At 38.0% G+C, this 18,009-nt stretch overlaps 1 protein-coding gene across 1 annotated transcript in view; it reads left to right on the forward strand.

Annotated features, from left to right (window-relative positions):
* The first annotated feature begins 1,539 nt into the window (after nt 1–1,539).
* Nucleotides 1,540–18,009, forward strand: part of TANK (TRAF family member-associated NFKB activator) — a 21,969-nt gene continuing 5,499 nt past the window's right edge. The window contains exons 1-6 of the mRNA XM_010151839.1: nt 1,540–1,685; nt 4,870–4,978; nt 5,817–5,929; nt 12,890–13,069; nt 14,271–14,347; nt 16,509–16,627. Of these exons, the coding sequence (XP_010150141.1) occupies nt 1,587–1,685; nt 4,870–4,978; nt 5,817–5,929; nt 12,890–13,069; nt 14,271–14,347; nt 16,509–16,627 (697 nt within the window). The 5' untranslated portion in view covers nt 1,540–1,586. The remainder of the gene's footprint in view (nt 1,686–4,869; nt 4,979–5,816; nt 5,930–12,889; nt 13,070–14,270; nt 14,348–16,508; nt 16,628–18,009) is intronic.

Here is an 18,009-nt window from a genome sequence, read left to right on the forward strand (position 1 = left end):
ATTAGAATGAATATTTCAGTTACTGGAGGGATACTCTTTGCGGGAGAAAGGAGGTGGATGAACTAGCCTGTGTTACTAACAGTGCTTTAAGACTGCATGTGTAGACCTGAGATTATGAACTACTGAGCTGGTGTTTAGAAACACCAAAAAACCACACCCAACCAAACTTTTATATGAAACAATGTAGGCAGTTTACACAAAACTTATAAACTTGTATTTCAGTAATACTTGTTACATCAAAGAATCCCTAAATGATTCCAAGCTGTTAAAAGTACAGCCTTGCCAGAGATGAGATACAATTGCTTTTGCAATATGCACGCATCGTTAAAATGAAGTTTGCAGGACAAAAAGGTGCGATATCCACACGGTAGTCTGTTGCACGTTCTAGTAAAGTCAAACCACATTTTGTGTTCAGGCTCTGTGATGCCGAAGATATACAAGAACAAGAAGATATGAACAAAAGCTTCAAGCTGCAATCCTTTGAGTTTTGACCAGGGTCCAAGAGAAGTTATCCGCATGCCCTTCTTGCTTGGCTTACCCTCTTCTGACTGCGCCGCTTGCCTTAACAGTATCTGTGGTTTATGCATAATCCCAGAAGATAGCGAGTTGATCATGGCTGCCAGTGCTATGTACTGACGTAACCATGCTTTAAATATCAGATGTGAATTACTGCGCTTTTTTTTTCCTTTTTTGTTTTTTTATCTTTTACTGCTGGTACTTAGGGTTTGGGGTTTATTTTGAGACTTCACTAACCTGTCCTCTACTGTACTTGTATTGTGATAAGTTTTGATCTTAAAATTCATGTCATATATTACTATAGAAGCAAATGACCTGTGTTTGCAAAGTTCACTTGAAGTCTGTGACATTTAATAGTGTTGAAGTCTCATATGTCAAAGTTCATGAGCTGTAGCTTCAGTTACTGTTATTGAAATTGTTCACAAAGTGTAAAGCATTGGTAGTATTGTGTGAAAAGGCCTGAGTCTTGCTAATTCTTACTGGTTAGTGTTACTGATTTTTACATAGAAAGGCTGTAATTTGTCTGGTAGTGTTGCTTGTGTAGGCATTTTCAAATATGGCATAGACTGGGATAGGTCTGTGTGACAATGTTATTGACCTTTTATCTTTTTATTACTTAATGTCATAAGCTGAGGTTTGGTTTGGTTTTTAATGCTATCTGTTATTTCACAACTGAGTAAATGTTAAACTGTTGGAAATGTCATAAAATCAGGTGGTCTGCACCAATTTCAAGTCTCAGTCCTCAAACACTGTAACTACACTTATGTTTATACATTCTGTACATCCAGAATTTGATTCAGAGTTAATCTGCTTCTATTTGGCTTTTGTTTAAACCTATCCTTGGACAAAATCAAATGTTGAGGTGAGCAAAGCTATAGTTCAAACTATTATGTGAATAAAATGTGCCGTATGTTTGAACATTTACTTGAATTTTATATTAATACAAGTCATGTTATATATGGTTTTAATTACATACTTCTGTTTCTTAGCATTATCTCCTTTTCCTTCTGATTACTTTTCAGGTCTGTTAACTTGACCATCTTTTCAGTGATGAAACAACATTGGGAATTATGGACAAAAACATTGGAGAGCAGCTTAACAAAGCCTATGAAGCCTATCGACAAGCATGCATGGATAGGGACCATGCTGTGAAAGAACTACAGCTAAAAGTACGTGTTGGGTTCTGAATTGTATCTCTGAGGCCATCCTTCCCGTGGAGGGTTGTGGTACATGCAGATTTCAGTTTCACTTTAGCTGCGTGCATTCCAGTGCATCTGTTAAAGTTGGAACTTGCCATTATCAAACCAGGCCAGTACACTGCAGAGTAACTCATTAGGCTGTGGATGTAGTAGGTGGGTTTCAGGGTTTTGACCTTTAATTTTTTTGTGGTTTTAAAGGTGAGAAAAATGTTGTCTGTTTTGGAGGATTAATGAAGTCTTTTAATGTAAACAGCAAAGATAAATAGAAAATTTACCTAGCTTTAATGAAGTACTTTTGAAATTTAATTTGCTTTATTAAAAACTTACTTTTTAAATTATTAATGTAAATACCTTAAATTAAATTGGTTTTTTGTTAATAGGACGATGTGTTGTATGAATTACTATTTTACTTGGTGTAAAGGTCAAAGACTAATATGTTAAGCACTGTGCAAGGCATTAGGACAACACAGTTTGTGTGGTGAAACATTCACAGCAAACTTACCTTAAAATTATTAGTGTAAGTATTGATTTAAAAAAAAAAAAATCATCTGTACAATTATTCTTTAATTATGAAGTAACAGAAAGATTCTGGAGGCATTTTGACCTGTAAGGATCGCCTTGAATTTTTACTCAGTCTGTTGTAGAATACATTACTTCAGCCAAAACTCTGCTAGGACTTCTCATCATGTGTGCCAACATGCTGCAAAGCTATCCGTCTGGAGCTTTGTCATACTAACTTTGTCACGTGTGTTCTGCCCAGCAATGGAACCTCTGTTACAGGAAGGCTTGAATGCTTTTGGTGCTACAGGACTTTCTGATACTTCCATAGAACGGGTAGGCTGGGACTTTAAGGGGCAGATGAGCCATACTCAGTGGCAAGTTATGTCAGTAGTGGAATTGGGAGTGAGGAAAGGTCTACTAGAGAATATTCTGATATCGGGGCACAGTCTTGCCATCCCCCTGCACGGCAAAATAAACTAGCCATGGCACTGCAGAACAGGTATCGAGTCAGTCGTGTGCAATCATCCACTGTGCAGTCTTATCTCCATTCACAGCCTGTTGCAGCAGTGCTGGTGCAAATCTGTATTGTTTTCTGTACTTAGCAAGTACAAGTAGCGTGTCAATCCATTTTGTGCTGAAATTGCAGCTAACTTAAAAGGCACACATTTTAGAACGTTTGGGAGTCTTTTAAATTCTGTTTCTTATGATGGACAATTAATTACTTGAAGGAAAACCAGTCACGTTAATACTCCTGGGTCATCTGACAGCACATAAAAGAAACTTTGGCCCAAAAAACAAGACATCGAGCACAAGGTCAGATAGCCCTTCTAACATCTATGGAAGAAAACCAGAGAAGTGTGTGAGATCATCGGTGTTATGTGAGCTAAATACTTGCAAGATTTCTCTGCATTTTCTCTGGTTCAGAAATTAAAACTGAAAGCCTTTCATAAAGGTTTACTACCACTTCAAATCTTTGTCGTAATCAAACTTTCAGTCGTTTGAATTCATGGTTTCAGAAGAGAACAAAATTATTTTTTCAAGAGGAGTTGATACTATAATTAGTTAGGGATTTTTTTTGTGGTGTTTTTCAGGTTTCTTAACCAAACTCCTGGTTTTTTTAATGACCTTTGCACAGTGCTTTACTCTAGTAACTTCCTCTGTTCATTGTGTGGCCTTCACACATTGTTGGATTGTCCACCATTCTGTTGTTAACAGTTTACTACTTAAGTTACCGATAGGCCACTTGTTTTGCCAGTCTCTAGAGCTGGGAGCCATGTCAAGCACACAGAAGCCAGAGTCATCTCGGCCAGATGGTGTTTGATACAGATGGATGGTTGGTTGTCATGCAGATCTTCTAGTTGGTAACTTGTTGCTGCCATCTGACTCAAGGAATAATTTGTGCACACTGGCTGTCAAAAGCATCTTCTCTTCTGTCTGTTTTAGCTGTCATGTCTGTGCTCTGTACAGAAGTGTTGACAAGACATTGCTGTTGTACATTTTCAATTTGGTTCTCAGTGATTTTTCTGCTTCATGAGGTCTCATAGCTGCTGGAGTGTACTGCTCTTTGATAACTTTTTTTTAAATAAACTCTCATAGTACAACTACTACCTGGCCTTTTAAAATAAATTTTGCTTGTATATGTTTTTCCTGCCTGCTTTACAGACAAACACATTGGACAGAGGGGGTGTGGAATTTAAATGTGATTGAGATTTGAGAGTTAGATAGCAGTATGGATAAACTATGAACAGACATGCAAACAATGCCTTAGTCTTGTTCCAGGTCATGACCTGTTCAGTAGTAGGCATATTCTTAATTGCAGAAAAAATTCAGTGCACTCCTGTAAGTTTCCTTGCTGGGACTTCAGGAGTTTTCTTGCTGTTTTTTAGCACTACCATAACTGCAACATTAGGCATGTGCTAATGAAATAATAGTTTTTGAATATCAGGATCTTCCTGCCACTTGACCATTTGTTCAATTAACTGGCTGGCTAACAATGTTTATACGCTTTGGTGAAAGTCTTATTAGGCTCTGTATGCCCTGTTTAGAACATGAGATGGGGTATGGCTAGATGGAGAATGGGGCTGCTTCCTTGCTTCCCCCTCCCCCCGCCCTTACCCCCTGTTTTCCAGGTTAAAAAGCCAAGTCAGCTACATTCAAAGGAACAGGCAGAAATTTGTTTATAGGCAATTAAAGTTATTTACAAAACATCTGTTGTATGGACTAAGCAATGCTGTTGTTTTCCATTTAAAATCTATCTTTTTGAAAGCCTATATTTATATCATTTATTTGTTAGAAAATCACATCCTTCTGTAGGTAAACTAACTGACCAGCATTCCGAAGAATACTAAAATTCTAAATTTAAACCTGATACGTTCTATGGCTAGGAATGAAGAATCCTGTATTTAAGTTATCCTATTCTTTACAACTGCTGCAGTTGAAAGAGTTACTGATAATTAGGATTTATTTCCCATAATACTTTATTCAGGGCAGTCTCAAAAATACGGACTTGCCAAAGATGACTGGAGTTGGGTTTTCATGCAGAGGTCCACAGCTACAATGAACTTTAAAAAAGCAGAGCTGCTTCTTATATATCCAATAGTAGACCCCCAGTCAAAACACAATAGGATTAATACTAATTAAATTATATTTGCAGACAGAAAACTACACGCAGCAAATACGTGAACAGCAGGAAAAGATAGAGTTTCAAAACAGCATTATTGCAAAGCTGAAATCACAGTTAGCTGCTCTGAATGCTAATAGAGGTATGTACTGCAGTTTGCACGTTATTTCTTTTTATGCTGTGTTGCATTGATGAATAGTTCTGACTTTGTTGCCACAGTTCTTACAATATACATCTCTCAAGGCAGTATCATACTTCTCTGTGAATGTGAGAGTTAACACAAATGTGCAGTTTCAAAATCTATTTATAAAATGCAGCACTTCTGAGGTCTCTCTTTACCCTCTTCAAGAAACGGTGAGATTTTCTTCAGATGTAGAACCTGCTTACACTGAAGCCAGTAGAAGTTATGAAAATATGGGTTCAAATTATTCACTGGAATTAAAACCAGAAATGTTACATAGTAATTTTACAATTATCTGTTAATAAGTTTAGCTCAGGTTATCCTAGATGTGAGTGCTATGGTTGTATGTCTTTGATGTTGTATGAGTCTCATGATGTTAATCTTATTGGATAACCAAAGCTCTACAAGCAGGTAACTGTCTTTCAAATCAAATAGCCATTGATGGATAATTTTCCACTGTTTGACTGTATTACACAAATAAGAGAAAAGAGTCAAAGTAACCATGTGTTAATCTGCCATGCTCATTAAATATTTATTCACACTAGCCTAACACTCCTGGTTTTCATAAATACTAGCAAAGTGGTTGGCTTTTATTTTTAAGACCACATGAACATTCATTGCTGGTTTAGTCTTGCATTGTCTCTAAGCACAGAACTTGGGCTTCTCTTGCTTGTTTAACATGAAGGCTTGCTCAGATAAAATAAAGAAGTTAATATAAGCCTAGTTTCTTTTAATTTTGCTTGTACTTGGAAACTGGCTGGGGAAAAACATAGTGACAATCAGCTGCTTTTTTTTTAAGGTAATGCGCATCCCTACATTCTGGTGCATGAAGACATAGAAGCCTCCAACTTACCTTTCAGCCAGCTCTCTGAGAAACTGAATGTAGCAAAGCAAACAGAAAAACTCTTAAAGGTATGGTCACCTGCAGCGTTTAACGTAAGATCACATTTGTGCTGTGATTATGCTATAAGAACCTAAAGAGATAAGTGAGATCTTTACTGGTGCCTTTGTCTTGCACTTTTAATACAAGATCCTCACCTGAAGTGCATGAGTGTTGTGCCACGGAGGTCTGCTTAGGTGAACTAAGCATCTGTTTTTGATCCTTCCCAGTGGGATCGCTGTTTGGCCAATGAGCTCCCTAGAATAGTTTTGATTATCTAGTAGGAACTTACTTGCTTATTTAATTTCTTAACCTGCTAAAACCAGTGGTCAAGAAGGGATTTTCTTTCTCTCACAAGAGCTTTTCACACTGCAACCAGCCTGTGTATTTTTCCAAGAAATGGAGAATCTGCACTCAAAACATGATTTAGTGGAAAGTGAACTATCCAGTGCTCTGGAGACACTGATTTGGTTTGGTTTTTTTAAACAGCAATAATGCAGAATAGATGGGAAATACCTTGAGTGGATGTTGCATATTGAGCAAAGATGCACAAAGTTGCGTTGTTCTTACCCTAAGTGATCCTACTGTGTTTTTGAGAACTGTCTTGTAATATAAAATCTAGCGTAGCAATTGATATTCCTGTTTCTGAATGCTTGCTCAAGGACAGTAATTTTAAGTAACTCAGTTATATGAGTAAGAGAAAGGAAGCTGTGTTACTTGCTCTTCTCCTGAAGAAACACAGAGAAATTATGTGATCTATACAGAAGATTACAGGCAGTGTGTGAGAAGCTGGAATCATTATTTCTTAATGGAATATAAGTTGCTTGTCTTTATCTGCAGTTTTTTATGTAGTCAGTTACCTCTCAGCAATAGGTAGTTCATCTGGATTTTGCTTCATCTGTGCCATGAACAGAAATATTTCTGATATAACTCCTTGCAGAATCAACTGTAAATTAAACAGTCTGTCTGCACTTAAACCCAGGCACAGTGCTATACAAATAATGTCTTTTCAGGGGGATCGGTAGAGGTCTAAACCCCTGCAGTCAGGTTGACCCAAGCCTACTCTGTGTTCCTGTTACTGGGAATGTAGTAGCTCATTCTTAACTGTTGAGAGCATGGAGCTTGAGGAAAACATGTTTGACTGGACCAATACTGGCTTCTCCAGAGGCACATGGATATCTTTACATCATCCTTCCAATGTAAGGAGGACCCTAATGTTTGGTGCTGTGCTTAGTAAGCTTCCGCTAACCTGGCAAGAGTGGTACAAGGATGTCCAGACAGCACAGCAAAGGTACGCAGACTTCTATTAGCTCTGGCTGTGTCTTGGCTATGTCATTCATGGGCTGGCTGTGAGTGGAGATACACAGCAGTCTCAAGTCCTCATTTTACTGAATACACTCAGGGGAGGAGAACCACATAACTCCAGCTTCCTGTTGAAGAGGATGAAAAATTAATTCTATTATGATAAATGCTTCATATGCTTTTATGGCAGCTGCCAAGTTTTGCATTTTTTAAATGTAAAACTTCTGATGTATGATGGACAGAAAGGTAAACTGCATGGAGTGAATGTACAGAACAAGTTGGGGAAAATGAACAGTAGCAAATCACCAAGACCACATCAAGTTGGCCTGAGAGTTCCCACTTCTTGGTCTGAATAAATGAAATAAGTTTAAAAAAGGAAAAAAAAAAAAAAAAAAGGCAAAAAGAGCTGATTCTTCACAGGGTAGATAGTTAACCAGTGGAACTTCCTCCTTCAAGAGAAAATTGGACAATTTAATGGAAGATAAATCTGTTGGGAGTTAATAAATACATAGAAACTATTACTAAGAAGGTCTGGGGATTTATTAAAGGATGTATCATGAATGCCTCCTGTTTTCTTTTACTATTCCCTGGACATCATATTTTGACATCTGTTAGACCAAAAATCCATCATCCTGTCACTAACCCAGTATAGTTGTCTTGTATCTAAGTCAGTAAAGTAAAAACCAGTAGCTGGCTTTTTCAGCTCTTGAAATTTAGCAGCTCAAATATTTTACTTGAAAGCCTGTACTTTCTAATCATATCAATCTACATTTTGTTCTAAACCAAATAAATTATGTCTACAGCCTTTTCCCTCTACTGCATTAACTGTTTTATTCTACTTCTCCACCGGTAATTTCAGGCTTCCAAAATATGTCCTTCCTTAAAACTCAGAGGCTCTGCCATGGCTGAAAGTTCCCAAGTTTTTCAATACCTATTGAAACTGTCTTGCTAAGTCCAATGGGATTTCTCAGTAGACTATATTCTGCCCTCCAATAAAGTTAATAGAAATCCTGCATTAGTTATAATAAATGGGTGCTTAGAGATTAAATTTCAAAGGTTTAAAATGAGGGAGGACTTAGCTTTTCTGTATTTTCTAGTAGGTGGTCATACTTGTGTATTTTACCTGTTCTTGTGAAATTCTGTTGCCAGTGTGTCATAAAATGTTGGTGTTTAGTTTCGGGGTTTTTTTGTTCACATTCGTCTTTACTGAAAGAGGTGCGTGGACCAGGTTGGCTTGGTGGTCAGTGCCATACTATATACCAGATTATCAGATTTTTTCAGTCCCCTGATTGAGGAGACCAGAGGGACCCAAATTGCTGCCTGTTTTTGAGTACAGCCTGGCTAAACTTTATTAACTAGGAAGAATGTGGATCCAGTTACTGTTTCAGAGCCAAAGCTGCCCAGCAAACAGAAAACGTCAGTGAGATTAGATGTCGAGTAAAGCTTCTTCTGCACGCTGTGTTTAGTACAGAGTTAGACATCAGAATCCTTGTAAATTCCATAAAAGATGAAGCTAAAGTCAATACCTGTGACAAGAAAACATGGTCATGTTCATGTTTTCCAGGGTCAAGAACCTCAGTACTAAACACAGTGTGAAGTTTGTTAATCAGAATTTCTTGTGCCATGGAAAAGGGGAGGAAACTGTGTAAGGAATGAACGATGCATGTGGTATAGAAAACTCTTCATCTGCAATAAATGTCCAGGTCTGTTTTTTGTGCAGCGCATAAGCAGAGGAATGGCAGATTGATAGTAGTCATCTCTGGGGACTTGCATACATACCCCATGAGAAGAAGATGCAGAAACTGGACTTGTCCAGGCTGGAGAAGAGATGGTTTCTGGGGAAGCTAGTAGCTTTCCAATACCTGTGTTAGGATTATCAGGCACATGAAGCCAGGCTCTTAACAGTGGTGCATGGCAAGAGAATGAGACGCAATGGGCAGCTGAAATATGAAAGGTTCAGACTGGACAGAAGGGAAATCTTCTATGAAGACAGCCCGGCATTGGAGAAGGTTGTCCGTAGAGGTGGTGCAGTCTTCATCCTTGGGGCATTCAAGACCAAACTGACATTGTAACTGACCCTACTTTGATTAGGAGTTTGAGAACCAAACTTGAATTATCCTCTGAACCTATAAAGCCTCTCCAAATGAAAAGCTGTTGATTGATCTGTTGATAATACAGATGTAGCCTCTTTGCTGGCTGCTAATACCAGCATGCTTAAAAGTTGTGTGGCCAAGTACTTAACTGAGCAGATGTCACCTGTGTGACATACATGTCATGGCATGAGCTTTATAAACTTCAGCCAGTTTATAAATGTTACCACATTGTTGCAAACACCCAAACTCAGCGAGTGTTAGCAGCTGTAAGATCATCAAGCTATGAAGGGCTGTATTATTGAAACATGCCAAAAGTTGTAATTGTTTCTCCAGTGATTTTCCTGGTGTGATATCCTGACTGTGCACAAGAATGATTTACATCAATGTGTGCTGATATATCTTCACTGCAGCACATTACATGGTTCCTCTCACATTAGTTCCCACGTGGCTTTTCTCATGACTTGCTTAAACCTTGTCCCTGCTTCCTGCAGGAAAATGTAGGAGAAATGGAAGGGAACTACTGGCCATTACTGCAGTGCTCCCAGTTATCTGAAAGTTCTTGAAAGCCCACATGTTATTTGGAGCTCTAATAGTCCCAAGCAGCTAAATCGTGTGTGTGCAGATCAATGCTGTATCACAGGCTCAGTGAAAGAGCTATTTTACTGTCCTTACGATGGAGTTGTTCATCAGGACCAAGAGTTGTGTTTGGCATAAGCTTTTTTCCTAGCTGTTTGGATTTCCAGCAAATCATTTTCAAAGGAAAATACAGGAGAAGCTGCATCCCATTGGCTTTTTAAATGGGAAATGGAATTTGACCATGGAATGTTTGGGAACTCTGTGACCAAATAATGGTTCTGTGGTAGCTTGGGGTCTGTGAATCCACACCGTAGAATATCACTGCTTCCCATTCCTGCAATGGCAAAAAGCAGATCCCCACACTATAACTACTGTGACACTGTAATCTTTAAAGAACATGGAAAAGTTATATAGTTACAAAATCATGTCCAGCATCTGGCCCTGCTATAACTTTCTTCGAAGTATTTTCACATCTGTTAAGAATACTGGTATGCATGTCTCCATTGCCTCTTAACATAAATTGTTATTTTTTTCCCACATCACTAGATATAATCGTCTTTTCTCATTCATCAGATATTTCCTTAACTTGCTTTGAACTTTCTATGCCTCACAGTACAGTAATTCTTCCTACTGTTCTTGTGCCATTTGAGGAAATGAAATTAGCTGCTGTAGCATCAGTTATAGAAGGTGATGTATGGGTTCTTTAGCCTAAAATCTTCAGTAGTCTTGCTTGGGTTTTTTTTTTTCTAGAACTGTATCAAAAAATCTCCTTTTTTTTTCTTTTGCTGTTTGTTGATTTTTTTTTTTCATCTGTTTCCCTGGATTCTTATCTACCATGATGTTTACAGATTGCACAGTAGAAGAATATAGAAAGCATTCTGTGATCTGTCCTAGGTCTATCTGTATATTACCCATACCAACTGCCAGAAGGACAAAGCATGGAAGAAGGATTAGGATTAAGGAAGTTAGCAACACCTAAAGCAGAAATGCCTTGTCAGTACAAAGGTTGAAAGAATGGAATAAGTAAGATCTAAAGATGATGGTGAGAGAGGAGTTTTGCTGAGATAGAAACAACTCATTTTGAGATACTGTTTTGAACCCACTAAGCAGAAGCAGCTTAGTCTGGATCCCTGAGATACCATCCAAGCCTGGAGTTGCACTAAAGCTCTTACCATAGCTTTACTATTCAAAGTCACAATTGAAACTAAAGAGGGAAAAAAATGCCTTCAAAGCCATTTTTTCTGGTTTTTGTTTGGTTGGTTGTTTTTTTTTAATTCAGCTAGTATAACTTCTTGAGCCTAAATTCTTGTGTCAGCTGCATATACACACATCCATGCTTAACCACCTGGTGTCTCATTACATCAGGTCTGTCATCACCTAGTAGAGTAGCCCCTGCCTACCTAACCTCCAGATGCACAACCCGATCCTGTTTAGGCCCCATTTGATAATAAAACAAATGTTCTTGGAAAAGCACTTATTTTCTTTCCTCTTCACCTTGTGCTACCTGTCTACAGACTGTCTCACTGCATTTTACTTGCACTACTTCTTGCAGAGTTAACCCTTTGGGCTTACTTCTCTTGCAGACACAGACACGGGGCTTTAGACTGCTTTTTGTGACGCTTGACACAGTTCAAGATCAATGTTTCTATTGATTTCATAAACTGACAACTATAAGGTTTTCATAGCCAGAGTTTTTAACCATAGGTTGTGTCTTGAAAATTATCCAAGGACTATCTTTGTGTATATTAAAAATGTTACATTTGTCTTCTGTCCACAGAAAAAACCCACGCATACATAAAAATTCCATTAATTACCAGATGGATAGTTAAAGTGGCATCAGTCACTGCTTTTTATTTCTCAAATCTTTATAGCATTGCAATATTTGCAATGTAATCCGATTTATATATACAAATGGGGGCTTGAGAGGCTAGAGAGCAGCCCCGCAGAAAGAGATCTGGGTCGATGGCAAGTTGAATACAAGCCAACATTGTGCCCTGCCAGCCAAAGGGCCAACCGCATCCTGGGGTGCATCAAGGACAGCAGAGCTAGCCAGTCAAGGGAGGCGACTGCCCCACTCCATGCTGCACTGGTGCAGCCCCACCTGAGTCCTGTGTGCAGTTTTGGGCACCTCAGTATACAAAGGACATGAAACTATTAGAGTGTGTCCAGAGGAGGGCAGCCAAGACAGTGAAAGGCTTCGAGGGCATGACTTACGAGGGGCAGCTGAGGTCACTTGGTTTGTTCAGCTTGGAGAAGAGAAGGCTGAGGGGTGACCTCATCATGGTCTACAACTCCTCAAGGGGTGCAGCAGATGGGGAATGCTGATCTACTTCTGGTGACCAGCAATAGGACACAAGGAAATGGAATGAAACTGCCTCAGGGGAAGGTCAGATTGGACATCAGGAAACCCCTGCAACGGGTCCCCAGGGAAGGGGGGCATGCCACAAAGCCTCTCAGAGTTCAAGGAATGTCTGTGTGACACACTCAGTCACACACTCAGTCACACAGTTTAGTTTCAGGTAATCCTACAAGGAGCAGGGAGTTGGGCTCGATGACCCTTATGGGTCCCTTCCAGCATGAGATACTCTGTGATTCTATTCTTGGGTCTGCTGAAAAAATTAAGGTAGCTGCAGAATATCACCTTCTTCATATTTTTTTAAAGATTGATTGAAATTAATGAAATACTATTTTATATATTATACATAAAATATATTGCACATAAAATGTTAACATAAATTATACAGTAAGTGAACCAAGAAAGTGTCTTTATTTTTTATAAACACTAATATGACTTTCATAAATGCAGGACATATAGTTCTTCTGAGTAATCATCTGTGATGTTTCATCTGTGTGTAGTGGAAAGTCTTTACTACCAGTTTAAGATTATTAATGTAATAAATAAGACTGACCCCTGCTTATGTTGCAAAAGCTTAATTTAGCTTATTCCAGACTGCTGAATAATCATATTCCACAAGCCTCAATTCTGTTAATTGTACTGGTGTTTCTAAAATTATTTTTCAGGAACAGTTAGAAAGTGAGAGCATGAAGTTGAAGCAACTTGAGGACAAAAACTATCAAAAGGAAAGGAAGCTTATATCCATTATTTCCAACCAGGAAGATAAAATAAGAACCTTGAAAAGCAAATTGAAAGATTTAAATGAAGCACAAAAGGGTATACAGATGCCAGTGTATAAAAGGGAGGTAAGATAAGCAACCAAGTAGAAATAAAATTAAAAAACCAAACATTTGTAAATTATTACTTCTTTCAAACATGTTTATACTAATTATTCTAAGAAACTGGTTTTAATTTTCAGCATTATATAATTACTAGGAAATTATTAAAGTATGTAAAGCACATAAGGAACGCCAAACTATTAAATACATGTTGGTTGGTTTGTGTGTTAATTATTTTGGTTTATGTCATTAAAATTTTAGTATTTGTGAAAACTCCAGGTTAGTATTTCTGGTTTATAATTTTCAGTTGGAAGCTTTCACAAAGATTGAGTTGATTTTTTTAACTTTTTTGCCACCCTGTTTTTGTTGTAGAGTAGAATCCGGAGTGCTGTTCTGCTGTGGTGAGATAGCTAGAGTGTAGTCATCAGTGTGAATCTAATGATGTAAACGTGTTTTAGCTACCTGTTTTAAAGGGATTGTAGGTATGGGTACGAGCACAGGAGCACGTCCCAAGCATTGCTTAACTTACTGTGGCAAGCATGTGTAACCCATATTGCCTAGGTATAAGTCAGCTTGACAGAGCTGTAGGCTCTGGGTCTGTGGTTATAAAGAATGTATAATTGAAATCAGCTGATTTGGCAGACATATGATCAAGTTCTGAGTCTGATTTGGAGCACATATGAACTACCCAGGCCATCTGTAGATCTAGTGGAACTGCAACTTAATGAACGGTTATTATAAAAACTTAATGCCTGGCAGATTTAAAACTATGTAATACTAGAGTGAACCACAAGGTGGTACTCAAAGTTAATAACTTATTTAAAAACCTGCTAGAACTCTTTACATAATGGCTTGTGATGTGTTCATTGAAAATTTTGGTGAATAAATGGATTTTTAAGAGCTAAAATAGCTGGATACCTCACTAACAAGCTTATACACAACACATAATCTTACCTTATACATGATTGAAACCAATACAGTCAAGCAGTATTTCAGAAACCAGTTTCCTTTCAAGGGAGTGTGAGCCGAGGAATGCCACACTGAGTTGCTAAGTTAAACTAAAAGCAGGAATTCACACAAACAGTAAAAAATTGCTTTTGTCATTTTGTGATTGGTTTGAAACTTTCCAGAAGAACTAGGTGAAGGATCCCATGGCATTTTTATTCATATCAAGGTGAAGAGCAGAATTAGTATGATAATCTGTGATAAATATTTTTTTTATTTCAAGGTGAAAAGTAAGAAAGTTGTTCCAGATAAGCCTGAATTATCTCTAGGGATCTCTGGTATTTCTCCTGTGCTTGAAAGGTAAATACTTTTGCAGCATTATTTAAAATGCTTTTAATTGTCTTTTCAGCTATTAAGTAAGACAAGCTGTTTCCCTCTTTTTACACAATACCTTAAAAAATGGGGCGGGAGGGGAGGGGAGCAGCAGAAGTCAAAGAACTGATGTGGGAATAAAGCTGCCAGCAACTCTGTGGAATCATAGCTGTGGTTTTGCAAGTATGTAGGGATAGGTTGGGAGGAAGCAAAATAGCCACTTGGTTAAGCAGCAAGTTAAACTCTGTGAGAAACTGCAGTGGATGTTCGTGCTGGGTTTTGGGTAAGCATTGACTCTCTTCAGAACCGGAATGTACAGCCATAACGGATTAACTGATGGCAGCACAGCAGAGGAAACCGCTGCACTGCCAGGAGGAGGTCGGATAGTCAGCACGAAGAAATAATTCTTGGCCTGGTACATCCTAAATGAGAGAGTTTGAAACCAGGTTTGTCTGTAAGCTGAAGCCAGACAGCCCTTGCTATGACCAAGGGAATAAAAGCAATATATTTCCTAAGCAAGTATTCCTTCTGCTACCAGTGTCTTGGGAAAAATACTGACCAAAGCCTTAAGTTTGCATTTTTCCTAGGATAGGCAGAAATACCACTTTTAACGATTTAGCTGAGCTTAAGTAGAAGATTCTCTAAGGTAAGGCTAGGAGAGTTCAGGGAAAGTATCACAAATTCTTGCTGTCATATACTCTTGCCTAAGCCTCTGCTTTTGGCCACTCTCAGACATAGGCTAGGTAAACTACACTGATCTTTAGTCTGACTCACTACTGCTTTATGACAAGAAAGAGAGGAAATAAGACTGTGATGTGATAAAGACTTTTCTTGTCTTTACTGATTTATATCTAAAAAATGAAAAATCTTTACCTGTCTTCTGTCTCCCTCCTCTCACATAGCTCCCTTACTTTACTGTTTTCTTGGAAAGAGGTATGTGACTGGTTAAGATTTCTGGTAATCTTACAGTAGTAAGATTATAGTATCAGAAATGTCTAGCAAATTAAGATTGATTCATGTAATCATATGTGTATTTTAAAGCTCTGATTAGAAACTTGTGTTGAGAGTATTTTCAATTTCTGTATCAAATCACCTGAAAATGGTCAGAATGTGTTAACAGTAGCAACTTTAACTCCTTCTGTAGATTTTTTTTTTCAAATGAGCTAAACCCAGACATTTGTCTTCCAAAAGAGAAGCACAGCAGAAGTAGGAACACAGTTTATGACACTCCTGATTGCTATACAAGAATAAGCAATAAAAAGGAAAACATTTAACCAGATTAAAGAAAAACACCTTTTCAGTTCTTTGATACAAAAACACAAAGGAGAACACAAATCGAATTTGTCACAAACTTCACTTTTCATTCTTGAAATTTATTTTATAAAGTCCATGATACTGTGCCTAGAAATATAAATTACTCATCAAGTTAATCAAAATTTCACAATGGGATTTTATGGCTGCATCAGTAACTGAATAATATATTGCCTTTGGCCAAAGTAGCACAAAAAACTATTTTTACCATTCTCAGTGCAGATAACTTAATATCAGATGTCCATATGATACTCTGGAAGAGATGTAATTTTAAAAAATTCCTCAAAATAAAAGGAAAAGTCAGTGATGCTGTATAAAACAGAGGAGGAATGAGTTCATGAGCCCATTCTCAAAAATGTCAGGTAGACAGAGAAGGAAGGAGCAGTAGTAAGCGCTTGTGTGTTCCTCTTGCGAAGTCTGACATGCACAGAAAACAGTGGAAAACAATTAATGTTCACAGCAGCAGCATCTTATTTTCCCTAGAATGAGATGGTAACAGTACCCTTGTGGAAGGTAAGCTGTTCCACAAAATACCTGAGGGAACTGAAAGAAATGTAAAGGCTGGATTTTTCGGGGGGGGGCGGGTCCTTGCAGGGTCAGGCCCTAAGCTCAAATGAATGTGTGTATGATAGAACTGAAGAGCTCTTTGACAACATTTTCTTCCTCCTTTCTGTTTGCTTTTGCTGAGGACAAAAACATGTATACATAGGCTGAGAAAGAAGGTATCTGGGAAAAGTTGCTTACACTATAGTTTCTCTCTGATTTGTGGGTGTGACTAGATTAAAGGTCACAACAAGCTAAATTGGTTGACTCTCTGATTTACAATTTTGATCTCTAGGGAGAATCTGGAAACTATTTTCCAGGACATGAAAGAAGAGTTTCATCGAATATTTATGCTAGCCAGAGACCAAACAGACCAACTGAGTAAATTCAAGATAAAGCCAGAACCTGAAACTGGTAATATCATACTTAAGCTCTTATTGTGATTCAACTGTTTGAAAGCTTTGCTTTATATTTGAAAATACTGTAAATTACACATACATAGAAGTACTTCCACTGTTTACCATCTGCCTTTTTCAAGTCTGTTCACATGGTGCTCAGTATTTCACCAAGAAAACGCACCGCCAGTTTTGGCATTCTATGACGAATGCTCCAAATCACATGCTATAAAAGACAGTCATCACATCAATGGCTCTTGTAATTGTTTTGTCCCTTGGAGTGAGAGCCAGGCACTTACTACATGTGATATCCCATCATACTGTGTGAATGACAGTGCGCGCTTGCTTTTAATTTAGCTGTCAGTTCAAAAGATGTCTGTTATGAATGTCTCTAGCCCCATATCTGCTAGAAGAAAACTGCTGGACTGAGGAGAGTCAGAGGACTTAATTTCTAGACTACCTTGTGCAGACTTTTGAATATTGTTTTGTTATATGGGACAAGAGCTTGATCCAACACTTCCTGAAAACAAAAGAAAGGCTTGATTTTTTTTGCAACTGGAAGAGATCCTGAATGTCCAGTTCTGCTACATTAAATTAAATGTAAGCTACCATGGGTATTTCCTACTAGCTTTTCTTAATAGTAGGATCAGACTCTTCAGTGATTTAAAAAAACACCTGCCAAACTTACATGGTTGAAGCAAAAGATGCTAATTCCACCACTGGCTTCTAATTCAGGTTATACCATTACTGAAGTTTTGTTACATGAAGTGCTAATGTGTAGCTTGTGACTTCAAATTGCAGTGCCTGACTATTGTTATATTCTGATTGTACACTACTAAACTTTATTATTTGGGGTGGGAATTTTGGGGGATGAGTGCTTGGCAGCTTATTTCAGAATGGATTTGTTTTCCTTAAGTAAGTGCCTAACTCAACTGCCTGAAAAGCTATACATGATATAGATTTAATCTGCTTGATTTCTGTTCTTCTGTGACCCACATTACTACAATACCTGAGTGGTGTCAGAAGGCTGCAGTACTGTGTGTACTGAAGTTATTCTCTCACCTGATCAGAGTAACCATGTATATTGTTACCATTTTTGTTAATAAAGTGCTCAGAATGAAGGGGGAATTCTCAAAACAAAGGGAAAATATGCTCCTGAATAACTATTCAGTTTAAAAATTTACCTAATTTGGAAACCAATGGGAGTTTTGTACCTGAATACCTTCTAAACCCATGCTCATGGCGCCTAGCGTGTTCTTGGCACTGTGTGAAATGGGTTTGGTTCCAACTTCTGTTTCTGCCAGAACACTTCAGTAAATATAAGCAAGTATGTGTTATGAGTATGGGACAACATAATTTTTCAATAAAATTAAAATATTTATAGCCATAAAGCAAAGGGAA

This window comes from Eurypyga helias, unplaced genomic scaffold (genome assembly GCF_000690775.1).
Source record: "Eurypyga helias isolate BGI_N326 unplaced genomic scaffold, ASM69077v1 scaffold15955, whole genome shotgun sequence".
Taxonomy (NCBI): Eukaryota; Metazoa; Chordata; class Aves; order Eurypygiformes; family Eurypygidae; genus Eurypyga; species Eurypyga helias.